This window comes from Triturus cristatus, chromosome 5_1, assembly GCF_964204655.1.
Source record: "Triturus cristatus chromosome 5_1, aTriCri1.1, whole genome shotgun sequence".
NCBI lineage: Eukaryota > Metazoa > Chordata > Amphibia > Caudata > Salamandridae > Triturus > Triturus cristatus.
Window position 1 is genome coordinate 323,460,761 of NC_140587.1, and position 15,354 is coordinate 323,476,114.

A 15,354-nucleotide genomic window follows, 5' to 3' on the forward strand; every position below is an offset into this window, starting at 1 on the left:
GTGGATAAAGCAATTAGCTTCCGTCTAATGAAAAATGATGAAAAGTCCTTCTCATGGATCATTTTCCACAGCACTTATAACAAAGTCATTCTTGTTGAACAAAGCGCTCCTAGTCAGCATTCATAGATATATAAAATGTGTAACTGTAAAAAACAAATTATATATATATATATATATCATAATTCACTAATAATGCCTAAAAATAACATAGACTACAAGCATGAGAGTTTATGTATACATAGACTTAAATATGCCTCCTGCTGATATCCCACTCTTTTCAGCAATGTACCTAAATCCTGTCAATTAAATAATCCCACTTAATTTAGATTCCATCATGACAGCAGTTGATTGGACTCAATCAGGTCTAGTGTTGCTTTCAAGGTCTCTACCAATGTTTGTTCTTGAAAGGTCTTCTGTCAGCAGCAAAACATCTATCCCAGGATAAGGCAGCAAAAGGTTTAGCCGAAGATAAAAATCCAGCAAATACCAAATGTTGATAACTCAAGCCTCTCTCTTCCTGCGCACTGCATCTCGGTAGTAAAGTCCAAATGTACAGGGTGGTTCCAGATCAAACCAAAGGTTCCATATCGAATCCATATCCAATAATAATAAGTATTTATATAATGCTTCATATCGCACTTTTAAAGAGCTGTTAAGAATTATCGTTACTCAAATTAATGGTACTAAAGATGCTGACGTCCACAAGGACGGAGGGCTGACTTGGCCTGGGGTTCAAACTCAAGACCTGCCGTTCTACGCCGGTTTCGGTGGTGAGCATTCAACTCATTGATCCATCCTTCCCTCTTCTGAATTACTAAACTCTTTCAAAATGGTGCTTTGGGTATCTCATGGAATTTAGTTAGTAAATCTAATCTCAACAATGACATTGCACAAAAAAACATATGTAGACATGTTCTTGGCCTTTAGGGTGTCTTCTACACTGTTGTGGGCATGCAATGTATTTTCTGAATTTTTTATTTTGATGGGCACAGCACATTGATGGTCAGCAGCCCCGGAGACAAAATCATTGTGGGGAACAGTACATCATAGAGACGGTATTTGAATATGAATGCAAGTAGAATGGACTTAAAACACCAGCAATTACATCACCATAATTTGGATCCTTAAATCCCATATAGACCAATGAGATAATATGGCTGGCTGCCAAGACAAAGCACACAATACCCCTATGGACCCATGTTCACCCACAGGCCCTAAACAAGTCCCCTAGCAGTGGGCTCAACAAATATGATAAGTGCCTAAATCCTACCAGGAGTCAGACAGCTGAAGCATACCATCATCATTTAAAAGTAACAAATGCAGCCTCCAAAATCCTAGCTAATCAAAGGCCCATCTCCAACCTCTCTTTGTTCATCAAGAGCTTGGAAAAGAAGGTGACAAGACAGCTCTAATAGTTGATGGACCTAAACTATGTCATTCATGACCACCTGACAGAGTTGGGACTCACAAGTAGCAGTGAAACAGCCATAAGGGAGGAGCTCCTCTTCCCAATGGATGAAGACAAGAAAAGTCCTTGTCTACTCTTAGGCCTAGTTATGGCCTATGATGCTGTTGCAAGACAAACTGAAAATTTGACAGGAATAGGGGATACTGCCCCAGTTTGTGTTCCAACCTTTTCTATTGAACCACATTCAAAAAGTAGGATTTGAACATCTGGATCTTCCGCCTGCCCGGTATCCAGCTGCCTCACCCAAGGATCCTCCCTATCCTACCACTTGATCAACATTTACATACACTCCCTAGCATAGCTTCTCCGTCAGTAACAAGCATGTTTGCAAATACACCCACATAGCATGGAAAAACACTTCCACCCAGAAAACAACCTAAACAGCACCAGCATCACCCCATCCATGAGTTATATCCTCAGTGAATGAGAGAAAGTTTCCTGAGCATGAATGTAAGCAAGACTGAGGTCATCATAATGGGAGAAAAGGAGACCTTCCTGCGATACTATGTCTACCATTTCACTACATAGGAACTTGGGACACTCTTTGACTCTGAACTTTTGCTTGCTCTGCAAGCTAAAGCATTAGTCAAATTGCTTATTTTCCAGCTTGCCCTGTTCTTAAAAAAAAGTCTCACTACTACAAACCACCATTGGGTGGAACTGACCAGAGCCTTCATTATGTCCTGCCTTTTTCACTGCGACAAAATCTATACAACCCTCCCCAAAATGCTCATTGCCAGGCTACAAGAGAAAACCTGCTGCTGAAATGTGCATTAACCTTCCTAAACGCAACCGCATCAAACCTGTTCTAAGAGCTCTACAGTCCCTGCCTGCTAAAGCCAGAATCAAATTGAAAGGTTATGTACACTGTCCACAAAACCTCTGGGAAAACAACTCAAAACGCTTGCAAAACCTAGCTCTGAGCTCCACCCCAGCCAGAATCCTCTGAACATCTGCCGCTATCTTGAACAGGTGCAGTGTATCACAAGGATCCTAAATAAATAATGTATATGCTTCCACGGAAACGAGCTCAAGTTGTTAACCTTTGTCATTGTGATCTGCAAATCTACTTTATTCCATAGCATTGTGTTGTACTGCTAAATGCCAAATGAATGTTGTTGTACTACAGCACAATCATGTTAGATTTGGTGTTCTACCATACTTCACCTTCCATCTTTTCTGCAAGGTTTCTAAGTTTACATATCTGTGGTTCGCCAGCAGGTTGGGAGTAAAATTAGAAGGTTCTTTGAGTAGCAAAACAAACATAAATACATAGATGCAATAATGTGTTAACTAAAGCTGGTAAAACTGTTTAAAAAATAATAAATTAAGTTTTGATTTAGAAATCTAAGGAAAATATTGAATAAAAGGAACAGATGCAGGTAAAGGTAGGCCCCACATAGTGGGTCTAATGTGTGCACCACCTTTTGCAACTTGTTATTTATTTTGCTTTGTGACCTAGGTCCTAATATGCTGCATGACAAAATGTCCAGTCCAAGATAGTTCTAAAGCAACCTGCCTAATGAACATTAATTAGACAGGTAGCAATGTGTAATCCCCCTGGAATGGCTGTGAATGTAGAGATAGTGGCCTGCAAGGGAGTGCAGACTACCACATACATTTGCTTTCCCAACCATTTCTTTTAAAAATCATCACCTGCCTATCAAAGGTTCTGCTTTCTAACAAATATCTCCCATTTGGGAACACATTAGGACAGCACCTTCTCCCCCTCAGGCCCCGCGTCTTGATTCCCAAAGGTGAAGTTGTCCTGTGGGACCTAACTTTCCAAAAGCAGAAGACACCCGGATCAGAAAAGAGAGCTGTGGCTGAGTTTCTCAGTGATGGTGAGATTTGAAAAGATAATGATGGGCGATCAGTGGAGATTAAGGGATGAGGTGTCACAGATGTGGCTCTGAGCGGTTTATACGGAACCAGGAGATTTGATTCAGATGCTTGTGGTCACAGATTGTTCACAAGGACATCTACATAGCATGGGGTAGACATCATACAACAACTTTACCACATTTAGGGAAATAAGGTGGGAGAGGCCAAGGAGAAGTTATCCTGAGGTGCGATTCGAAAGTGGTTATTTAAGCAATTGCATCTCTTATCATTGAACTTAAAGTTGAACATTTATAGCATGGAGATTAATGACAGCATTGTTTGGAGTAGTTCATATTAGGTCATCAAATCAGACCATAAATACACATTGAGTGGCCACCTGGTGTAAACGACTCGCTCGAAATGTTGGGCTGAATCCACAGTTAGGTAAAACAAATTGAGGAAGGTAGGTGATGTAAGAATCTTTTTTATCTGGGTCGGATCTGGAGGGATCGAGACACTTTGAGCATCAAGGGAAAGTTTGGGGGGTGGTGGGGGTAGAGAGGACCGGGAAATATCGGGGGAAAGCGCCTATGTTAGTTATATTGTTGCCATCCTGTTTTCCACTCAGAGATTGAACTATTAAACAAATGAAAACAATACAATGTGTTATATAAAATTAGAACATTGGATTGTTGGGAGCTCCATTGAAAACAATGGAGCGCTCCGGGCTTATAATGGCTGGTATAAGCCCGGAGCACCAACATTCCAATGTGTCTTTGTTCACAGCTCTGGCTGTGAACAAAGGCTTCAGGGAGCCTGAGGGGATTTTAATCCCCTCGCGCTCTCCCTGAAGGCTTTGTTTTGTTAGAACATTCTGCCCTCTAGTGGCAGAATGTTCTAATAGCCTTATAGCCCTTCGTAGCAGGGCTATACCGGCTTTTAAAGTCCCTCTGCTTTGTTAAAGTCCCTCGCCTTCGGCTCGGGCCTTTAACGCTGCATCGGGCCTTTAACAGCCGGTATAGCCCGCTACGGCGGGCTATAAGGCTATAATGTTTTATTGGTTGTTCTGGGGCCTATACACAAAGCTAGCTTAAACTTGTAAGTACTTTACACATGTACGTTTACTCTTACACTTTGGAGTACATTTACTACTTTTGGCTACTTAACATTTACAAGTTTGGAATTACTCAAAAGTGTAGACTTGCATGTTTCCCCTTTCTGAAACAGGGGGTGGAGACGCATTTACAACGGTAAGATATTACAGCCAAAAAGGAGAAGCAGTAAAATCCAGCACCACACATAGCCAACCACTCATGCTTCTACACCTTCCCCATAGAAAATAATGGAAGGAGGGACTTAAAATAGAACCTCATAGGAAATATTTTGAATTAAAATGTATTTTGACTTTTTAAATATATATTTATATACATAAATTGAATTTTAAAAAAATCTAAAAATAAAGCATGTATTATTTAATTTTAATATATAGTTTGATAGCCTTTTTTAATGTAAAAAATATTGTAACATTAATATTTATTAAAATATAATTACATTATTTTTAATCACTTTGAATCATTATTAACGCCTAAAAAAATATTTTTTTAATTCAGGGCAGATTATTGCATTTAAACTTCTAAAAAATATTTTTTAGTTAATGTATTTAAATGTTTAATATTTAACAGAAAAACTCCATACTTCCTTTTTTAGAGATTAATCAACTTTGTAAATGTTTCATATTTTACCAAAGGGAGATGTGGGGATTCTATTCAAAGTCCCTTCCTCAATTGATTTCTATGGGGGTGTGTTGCAGGATCAGAGGTTGGCCGTGTGTGGTGCTGAACTTACTCCAGCTCTGAACTGGAGTACTTTTACTACAGTTGTGGGTACTTTTTGGCTGTGGTATCGTTACAAGTGCTGTTTTTGAATAGCAATGGGCTTACTCTTATGTGGGTAAGCACATGTCTTCCTGTAACCCCTTCCCTAGCCCTCACTAAACTTCTCCTTACTCCTTACTTAAGCCCTCCCCTTTATTCATAAGTATTCCCTATTTTCCAGGCACTCCCCTCTGTCCCTACCACATTTACTACAAAAAGTATACTTGCTAGTTTGGAGAGTTCGTAATTAGGGGGGAAATCTCTGCACAGAAAAAAGATAGGAGAGGCAGAACCTCCGCACGTAGGTTTCTGAGTAGTATTTTGTAGTACATTAGTGGTACGACTGTAGTACAATTGAAATCGCTATAAATGCAATCTATGAAGAGGCCCCTTTGTCTCTAAAGAGCAGTGATAGTTCACCTTCCCAAATGCATTTATTGCTTAATATTTATATCCCTCAGGCACAATCGGTGATTGTCAGTCTTGCACTAATGGCACTAAGCTATTTGCGTTCATGTTTTTGGTGTGCGTATTAAAATAGCGTTTGTACCGAGTGTAAATCTACTTTTTGATTTTACAATGCTTGTTTTTGCATCAACTTACAGATATGGGTTGTGGCGCAGACTGGATTTTCCAGAGTTGGACTACTGTGTCATTTAGTGCACACCCACACATTTACAGATATTTAGACCCTTCTCTCTGACCCCTGCTCATCCTGAACACGTAGAGCATTTATACCTTAAGGAGTCAGGGGTAAAATCCCATTGCTTGGTTTGAATGCGACTGGATACTGGGGAAGTGTTCCTTGATGGGGAGGTGGGCGAACAAATGCTTTTGCTCAGTATATTTTCGCATGAACAAACACAGCAGCATAAACTTTGCTCATTTAAAAATACAATTTACAAAGTTTTTCCTGGAGCAAGCTTGATAACCTGCCACTGTTGCAGGTTTCCACAGCATACTTCTGGAAACGTGTAGATAGATTTTCAAAAGACCTAAATTTGCACCCATGAGTGGTCCTAGACCGGGGGGAGGGAAACAGGTGTTAATATTTTTGTGAGTTCACAAAGCAATAGTTCTCAGCTGCGGTTCAGGATTGGCTACCATAATTCACGTGACCACGATGGTTCCACCACGCGATTGAGGAAGCGGTGAACGTTCAAAGAAGGGCGGTAAGGAATCGATTCTCAAACTGAAGCAGGTATGAGTTAGCAAACAAAGCTAGAACTTGTATAGGAAGAAGATAGCTTGGAAACTCCAGTTAGTAGTGGCTCAGATGTGCTCATTAAATCAATAAATGGGATTTACACTTCTTGCACTATTCAGCCTGTTCAAAAAATGACCCGACGTGTGCAGCCACCATCCATGAGTACACAATTTTTCTTATCCGTCGGTTGCACGATATTTTCAGATCTATTTTCCTATACTGATTTTGTATTGATCAGTTATGTCTGGTACATTGTTTGGCAAAAAGAAAAAATACAATAAGTAATTTAGAGGGAAATCTTTGTTTATCTAACTACATTAAAGATACGCTGATGCATTGGGGACATTGGATTTCTCGGCTGACGATCTTTGTGTTTATTACGCCTTCCTTTTCTTTATTAGCTCTAAACTGGGAGAGTTTAAATGAAAAAGGAATCAATGGTCACTGTGCTGCCTTTTCCAAAGAGAGTGCCCATCCGCCCATTTAATCTTGAATTCGTTTTGTATCGTTGCAAATACATTCCCCAAGATAATCTACTCAGCACGCCCCCACACGCAGCCTACATTGTTTTTGAGATATCACTGAAAAAAGTGAATAATATAAAATCTATGGTCAGTCATTCGTTTTCCTGATGTTTTGTATCAGTCCACCTCAGTTATCTTCAAAATATTTTATAACACTGGCATATGTGTCTTACTGTTTGGGGCTTGTCAAGCTGATGACATTTATGTGGAGCTATTTAACTTCTCACATGGAACATATTTCTTATTCAGGAGCGATAGCATTTCTTAAGAGTAACCGGTACCACAGGGGCAGGTTAGCACTTTAGACTCAGAGAAATATCATTGAAGAAAGAAGTGTAGGGGGCGTGGTTAGGATGCAGGCTCCATGGTCGTGTGACCACTTGGCTCCTGCTAAGCTTCCTGAGAAATGTGCAAGGCTGGAGATGGAGCAGAACTCAAGTGTCACCGGCCGCTGAGAACTGTCCAAGAGCATCAGTTACCGGGGCCTGTTTTAGAGCAGGAATTGGGGAGGCATGCAGTGCGGGGGTCTCAGAGCACAAAGGACAGGAGCCAAATGAGAGTTGGCAGCAAATGCAAATAGGGAAGCAGAGGAGTCAATGGGTTGGCACGCGAGGGTGATAATGAGCAATGAGTACTGGCAGACTAATTGGTCCCCAGGTGATGCATCTGTCAACATTGATCTTGAAGAACTTCCTGGCATTGTCGCAGCATGAATAGGTGGGACACCATTACCTGGGAGGAAATGTATGGTAAAGTAACTATGAGGAGGCGGAAGTATAAACCTTGCACCAATAGTACCGCCTAACTGGCCAATCACCAGTGACTTTAGGTTGAGAAAGTTCTGACTGTACTGAGCCCTGCATGGGGGATGAATACCCCGCACTCTATTGACTAGAAAACATTTCTGAAGTGGGAAGACATTCACTGGAATTACAATTCCGAAGCCGTTCTTGTCATTGCGGTCCCAGTAGGTGACCGATCACCAGAGTAAGATGCAGAAAAAGAACTTACTGGGTCCAATACCATCTCACCCAAAGTGCAACATCTCAAGGGTCATGATCACTCAAGAGAACCAGCATGCGATTAGATGGGGCCCTGCTACCAACCTTAAGCTGGTGACCAGCTTAGTGGAGTTACGGAGATCTCAAGAGATGACCTCTGAAAGACTATGAGAGAGCCTCTACAAGGGGTGGGAGGCTGAGTTTATGGATGAGACAACAGGTGCCCTAAAAAGTGGAAACACAGCAACCGTGACCATACTTTGGGAATCTGGGATCCAGAATAGCAGACCTATTTTTCTGATGCTTGGCCCCTAAAAAACCATGAAAGGGCAACAGAGTCATCAAGCAGATATTAGTATTCCGAAATAGAGAAAAGGGCACACAGCAGAAGAGGCGTGGCCCTGACTACTACACTCACCAAGAATGAAGAATACCAAGGCCTTGGCCTCCTCCCCATCACAAAATCCATTGAGCAAGATATACAGAAGTGTAGAAATGTGATACTGGACAAAATCTGAAGGTTGGGATGGAAAGGTTAAAGCGTGAGAACAAAAAGTCAAAAGGATGGTAGTGGAATTGACCAAGATGATCATGCCTCTTGAAACCAGCATGGAAGCAGTTGAAACGGAATCCCATTGATATGTTAAAAAGTGTGCACAGGCAGCTATAGCATTGTACATGCACAGTACTGATTATTTCAATGCTGGCGCTTTACAACCCCGAGGCTCAGCTGTCAAAAGTCTGATACGTGGACAATACAAAATAGATCATAAATTATGCTGAAGTTAACATTCATCCAATTTAGATCTGCTTTGTTTGGTAAATAATAAGTATTAAAACACAGGAATCAGTCCATCTGAATTTGGGCTGATTCCTGTGGTTTAAAATTGTATGTAATTCTACGAACTTGCGAAGAGTGGATTTAACAATTATTCTCTACCAACAGTTCACTGGACTTTAGAGACTGAAAATTTAGAGCGCTTCATCTTACCTATGATCACATTAAAAAATGTGATGCCCTCGAAATCAGTCCAGGTGGGATGACATCCAAATCGACTGGCTCGGTGAGGGTGACGATGACTCTGACATTGATGCAGGACCTCTTTCTGCAAATGGAGAGTGAGGTAGTGCTTGACCAAGTCCACAGGTTGGAAGGCAGGAAGCCCAGGGACTCGGCTTCACTGCGAGACACCCTGGCCTTAAAAGTAACAGAAAAGAAATACCAATATCTATGGGCACGTTAATATTCTGGGACAGCAAGCTGCTGCTGTGCCAAGATCTGTCACAGGGCACTCTTCTAAATTGATGCTCCATGAGACCGGCCAAACGAAGCGAATAAGGAATTAATTACAAATGCAGATTCCCTTTCAGGCTGGCCTTTCCAGGAGCTGGAAGTCAGACTTCATCAGCTTCTGGCATGAAGATGATTCAGAGTTTAATTCTCCTGTCCCACACCATGGCCCTGAGTGAAAGTGACGTACAAAAAGAAGTATACTGCTCTGCATGCTGTGAAACCAATGATGATGCAGACTGACCGAGCATAGGACATAAAGCATCCGCAAGTATGACTTTGTGGCTCAGCCTACACAAACCTACCGGAAGGGCACAAATTGTGGAAGTGTTACTGCTTAATCTTACTGAGAGGTGGGAGACAGACAACACTTTCTTTTGAGGGATAGTCAAGGCAGTGACTTGGGGTTGGATCTTGGTGGACATTGGTCGAACCAATTGGCCTGCACATCCTGCCTGCATGTGTAAGCGATGGTCCACCAACTGCTCTGGCATCCAGTTTGGGGAATGTTTAATGTTGTCGATTGGAGCGGATTCAAAGAAGAGGAAACCATCCAAACTCCTGTTTGACAAAGAGCTCAAGGAAGCATGCTGCGAGTGTTTATTGAAATGGCACCAAAGTAGAGATGAGGCAGCAAGGGCATGCAAGACTGAAAAACTTGATGGCCAAGATTAATAAAGTGGTCTCAAGTAATGGCTGGAGCATGAACTCATAAAACAAGCATTGGCATAGCCAATAGGTCTCGCCTTTAGGACCTTATAAGTGTTTAGCTATGCAACAGTTGCATAACTAAACACTTATAAGGTCCCAAAAGCGAGACCTATTGGCTATGCCAAGTGGCCCTGCGGCCGCAAAAGTGAAAGTGATCGCGATCAAACATCAAAGCGGCCGCTAAAGTGAAAGTAATCGCGGTAAAGCGCGGCGCGCGCGCCCGCGCACGTGCACTGTAGCTCTAGGCTGGCCTGGTAGCATTTTTTGGAGCCCTCTCAATAAGTCTCGCCAGACCAGCGCATGCGCTGGGTCAGGCGAGACCTAAAAATGAGTGACGACAATCAAAATGCTTATGAGAATCATGGGTGATATAATTCTACAGGAGATGCACTTGCTTTAAGGTCACCAGGGAAGGCTCCAAAATGGGGCATTCCTTTAGTGGTACATAGCCTCTGACACATTCAAACGTCTGTGGTTGGCAAAATTCCATAGGGCGACTTCCCCTAAACAAAGACGAAGACAGGTAATGGGGAGATGCATTACAGTTAATGATAAACAAGGGTATTGGTTTATCATGTTGGTGGAGTTGTATGCACCCATAATGGGATAGGAGCGTCCATGCATATAGTGTTGGAATTAGCAAGAGAGGAAATACTTCTATTTATGACTTCTGTTTGGGTGTTTGTGCAAAGATGGACAAGGCAAAGCACAGAGACTAGTTTAACGTAAGCTGTGTCGAGGGACTGGAGCTGGCTGACTCTAAAGATAACAGCACCCAAACCCCAAAGATTAACCTACAACTCTCAAATCCAGAAAACATGCATGCGCAGGAATCCTATTTTGGCCTGCTGTACACGTGGGTTGTTCCTTCTGGACATGAGAATGGGAATCTTTACAAATGTAGGCTTTGGCCAGGTATTGGTGACACTAAGTTGAGTGGCACTAACGTAGGACTCAGGCAATGAAGACTTTGGGAAAAGCAATTGAAGGACAGGAAAATGAAGGGAACATTTCAGACCCAAAATAAAGAATTGCTCTTTTTGAACAAACTAGGGGACACTGGCAAGTCTGCTGTATGGGACGAGTCAGTAACTTGGTGGTATCCTACTGCACCAGCAGCAAGACTGTAAAGAATAAGGACAAGCACACACTAATCCCATAAAGAAGAACTGAGAAACTAGAACAACTCTGTAAGCCTTTAGAATCTCAGAAAGTTTGAGGGGAAATCCTAGCGACCAGGCAATTTAAAAAACAGGTAGAGCAGAATATGGCTAGCTTTAGGGCGGCGCAGCTGCAACTGGCACTGGGGTTGGGGGCGTTGTGTTTAGAAATAACTTATGAGTTTAAAAACACTTGCTGTGGAGTTCCTTGTGTGTCCAGCAGTTTTAAGGCAACAATAAAAATGTCAAGATAACTCTGGTGATTAATGTATCTACTGGAAAGAGATCGGAGTTTTGTCTAGCCACAGTTTTGCCTCATCAAAAAGTAGCACAGAGGGTGAATATGCCTGCTGCAAAGAACGTGTACCATGCAGAGAAGAGAACTGTATCTTTTGTGCGTCACTGCTTTTGTCAAAGAGACGCTTTTTTCACTTGCAGTGCATAAGTTACTATCTTAATATAGCACAGTAACCTATGAACTATCATCAAAGAGGTGTATTCAAACTGTATGGTATGCTTTAGAATATTATTTTTGTTATTTTTTTTCCACACTCTTTCATTATCCTAATGTTGCTAGAAAGGGTTCATTTGGGTAGAATTAAATTTTTATTAGTAAAGCCAACTCCAACTACTGTAGTACGTTTTAAATCCTGAGTTTGTGCTTCCCCAGACCAAGCACTCTTAAAATGTACTGCCTACTAGTATGGATGACATGTGAGTCCTACACCTTGTAATCCTCATTGTTTTATGTAACATTTTCTATAGACTGACACACGTATGATTCATTGTCTTTGTATAATGTGCCTGTGATATAAAGTGCTCTGACACCCTACACTGGTATGAGTAGAGCTAGAAAACAAATGATATGCATGTGAGAGAGGGGTTATGGAGAGATGAAATATACTGTTGGAGGGTGAGAGTGAGGAAATCGGCGGAGAAGGTTGTCTTAGAGGGCACAAAATGTCACAGCACAAAATCTGGCTCTTGAGCAGAATTCACGTTCATTAAGATCAGCCAGAAACCCTATCAGGGGTCAATAAGGCAGGGGCGGTGCTTGGCACCAAAGGTGGGCTAAACATGTCAAGGAACATTTGCAATGCTTGAAAAACCCTGGGTGCAGTGGTGTCAGATGAGCTACCGTTTTTACCGTCTTTTACAATAGCTACTGTGCTAAAATAAACATTGCATCAAGGCCTTCGACCACTTATTGACAGTTTGCTATGCATTACTCCCAAGTGGTGGATAGCGGATGTAGCCTATTGGGAAATAGAACCTCTTTCGTGAGCCATTTTTGTAAAAAAAAAAAAACTTTTAACATTTGATTGTCTGCTCTTAGTTACATGGGACCTTAAATCCTTCAGGTAGCAAGAGAAAGACATCAAGATCTTTCCAGATTAGAGAACAGAGTCTAATAAGTTTACATTGCTACAAAATAAAACTGATATGTATTGAAAAAATGAGTTACTTTACCATCCATATGTTATTATTTTTCAGGAAAAAGAGAAATTGTTTTCAATTTATAAAATGCCATCAAATATGCATGGCAAATAACCTAACGCAAGAACTTTAAAGCGAATAATGTAGGATAATTACCAGATTATGGGTTCCCCTCTATTGTCCCTCCATGTTTGCCATTTATAGGGTACTTGCAAACTTGTCTGTTTAAAACAGATAGGAGGCTATTAATGACAAATAATGTACTTTGCTGATGTACTGTGGGTTGATCAGAAGGTTGCAGTGAAAATGGGAGGGTTGTGTCTTGAGCTGCATCCATGCGGGTCCGCTAATTGAGGATGTGTCGATTTTCTCCACGCACTGATGGCGATGCATCGGTTCCGTAGACAGGTGCTAGAGTCAAGAGGTGTCGAGCAGTGCACCAGGTTTCTCCATGCAGTTGAGAGCATTCATTGGTCTCTCAAAGCTGCAGCGGTGGAGATACGCTGTATGAAGCGTCAATCTCAGGAGGCAAAGCAATGGATTTCCTCTAACAATTAATAATGAAGCTTCACTCGTATGTGTTGTTATATGATATTGATGTGATAACTTTATATAATATTGCCAAAACTTTTCATATGATATTGTGGAATATTCTGTGGCTGATAGTAATAGAAAGGAGGTGGTCTGGGGAGAATTCTATCTTTATTATGAAATTATTATGTAACAAGCCAAAATCCTTACTTGATCTAAATATCTGCTTTGTCTGTATATTATTTGAAAGTTGGACCCAATAGGGTTGCCCTCGTTACCCATTATGTTTGCCACCATTGATGGAACGTTTAGCCGGCTACATTCAACATTTGCCTGATTTTGCAGTATTTGATCTGGACATGTGTAGAACATTGCATCTCTGCATCCCAAAAAGTGTTTTTTTTTTTATTAAATGAATTTGTCTATGACAAAGTTTGATTTAGAAGGAAAAAAAGTGAATTTGTCTATGACAAAGTTTATAAACGTAACCTATTTGTTCTTTCACACTTAAGGGTTTACTATAAAGAGCTCAAAGTTGTAAATTGTACCCATTTCCTCTCATACTTACAAAGTAAACTCAGACAATCTATTATATATCAAATTATCACATATTTTAGGTGACTCATTTTCCCCAACATCTCTAATGTGACGATTATAAGCTATCAATCATTGGTTGAAAACTCACTGATACGTTCATATTTGGCACGAATTAGAACTATCCCGCCTGGATAAGGTATGCTCTCTTGTCTAGGATATTCTTCTTTCTTTACTACGCAGGCTCACGCACTTACCCTCAAAAATACTGTGCAAATGGGACAAGAAACCTTGTAGGATTTACCATTCAGTGAAGGAGGATTAGCAATTCCAGATGTGTATATATATATATTGGATGATATATACTTAAATTCCTTCTACTGGACTATTTAATAAAATTAACTGGTTAGTTGTGGCAATGGATTATTAGTTGCCGGAGTCACACTCTTTAATTGATTTGAGAACTACCTCTTTTTTCTCAGTATGTTAGAAATGGTATGATATTCTGTTTCTAAACAACATGATTGACGATGATTGCTGATATTATTTCCTTGTTCTTCCGACAGCCTCAATCGAGAGTTCTGCATAGGCACGAGGAACCACCAGAAGCTTCCATCTCTTTCGAAGTGACTGCGAAAGTGATCTCACCACAGGGACCACACAATGACCGAGGAGCACCAGCAGTCTCTGGGAAATGGAGACAATACGTGGAGTAAGACCAAGAAGATGGGCACGGGACATTTTTGAGATCCTGCAGGACTTTGCGATGGTTTCTCAATGTTTCCAAACAACAAAAGGATATGGAAAAGCCCTCAACACTTGTATCACTGTGTTGTATGCCTGTTAAACCACTGGAGGAAGTAGTGATGGCTAACTCTGTCCTAAAATGGCCTCCATTGGTCACCAGTAGAAACCATACAGGAACAGAACAATTGCACCAGGGTTGGTTTTATGGATGCAGGTCTCATGAACTTCTCAGAAAAAAATGGCAACCGCTTAGTGGGCGCTAGCAAAATGTTCACTAAATCACAATATCATGTCCATTGTCAGAATGTAGATAAGTGTGTATGTGAGTCCTTCCACTTCATCAGCGGTTATGCACTTTAAACGTAAATAAAACATGCATGTGAAGAATGAGGCGTTTTTCACCCACGAACAGATTCTTTTTTAATTATCAAAATTAGCACTAAAGTAGTGAAACTGTGTAATAGACATTACTAGTTGTTCGTGGCGGGCTGTAGCAAGAACTGGGTGCATGTGCTGACCTAAGATACTTCACTCAATAATCCAATACTATTGCATATCCCAAATAAATTTAATATCTGATGTTTCTCTTGTGTACTTTACTCGAGAGTTGTAATTTCACTAAGAGTTTGTCGATACCTCCCGCAGAGGACATGCTATTGCCGCTTTGCAAACAGAAACCGTAGCCGAAGGTCTCAACGCCCTTTGTGCGAGGATTAAATAGTAGGCATGCGGGTGGTGATATGATTTTAGGACCCAAGCTTCCTCCTCACTAAGGTCATATTTGATGCTTTCAAAGTTAACCTGGCACCCTTCCTGGTCGCACCTCGAGTTTTCCCGTGGGCAGAGAGAGGGTGTAAAAACCAGGGTTCTGCTGCTGCAGGGCAGAACTTACTCCCACCCCGGCCTGTCTTGGGGTCCAGTTGAGTCTCATCACTGCATGCACAATCTTACCCAAATTGAAGGCAGTGACATAAAGTGCATAGAATCACAAACATGCAAAAATATTGTGCAGAACGTCACTGCATGATGTCCCGTGATCACTTGC

General features: G+C 41.2%; 1 protein-coding gene across 1 annotated transcript in view; it reads left to right on the plus strand.

Annotated features, from left to right (window-relative positions):
• Nucleotides 1-14,892, plus strand: part of SAMD12 (sterile alpha motif domain containing 12) — a 1,313,302-nt gene extending 1,298,410 nt beyond the window's left edge. Inside the window, exon 5 of the mRNA XM_085605063.1 lies at nucleotides 14,129-14,892. Coding sequence (XP_085461189.1) covers nucleotides 14,129-14,151 — 23 coding nt within the window. The 3' untranslated portion in view covers nucleotides 14,152-14,892. The remainder of the gene's footprint in view (nucleotides 1-14,128) is intronic.
• Nucleotides 14,893-15,354: the final 462 nt, after the last annotated feature.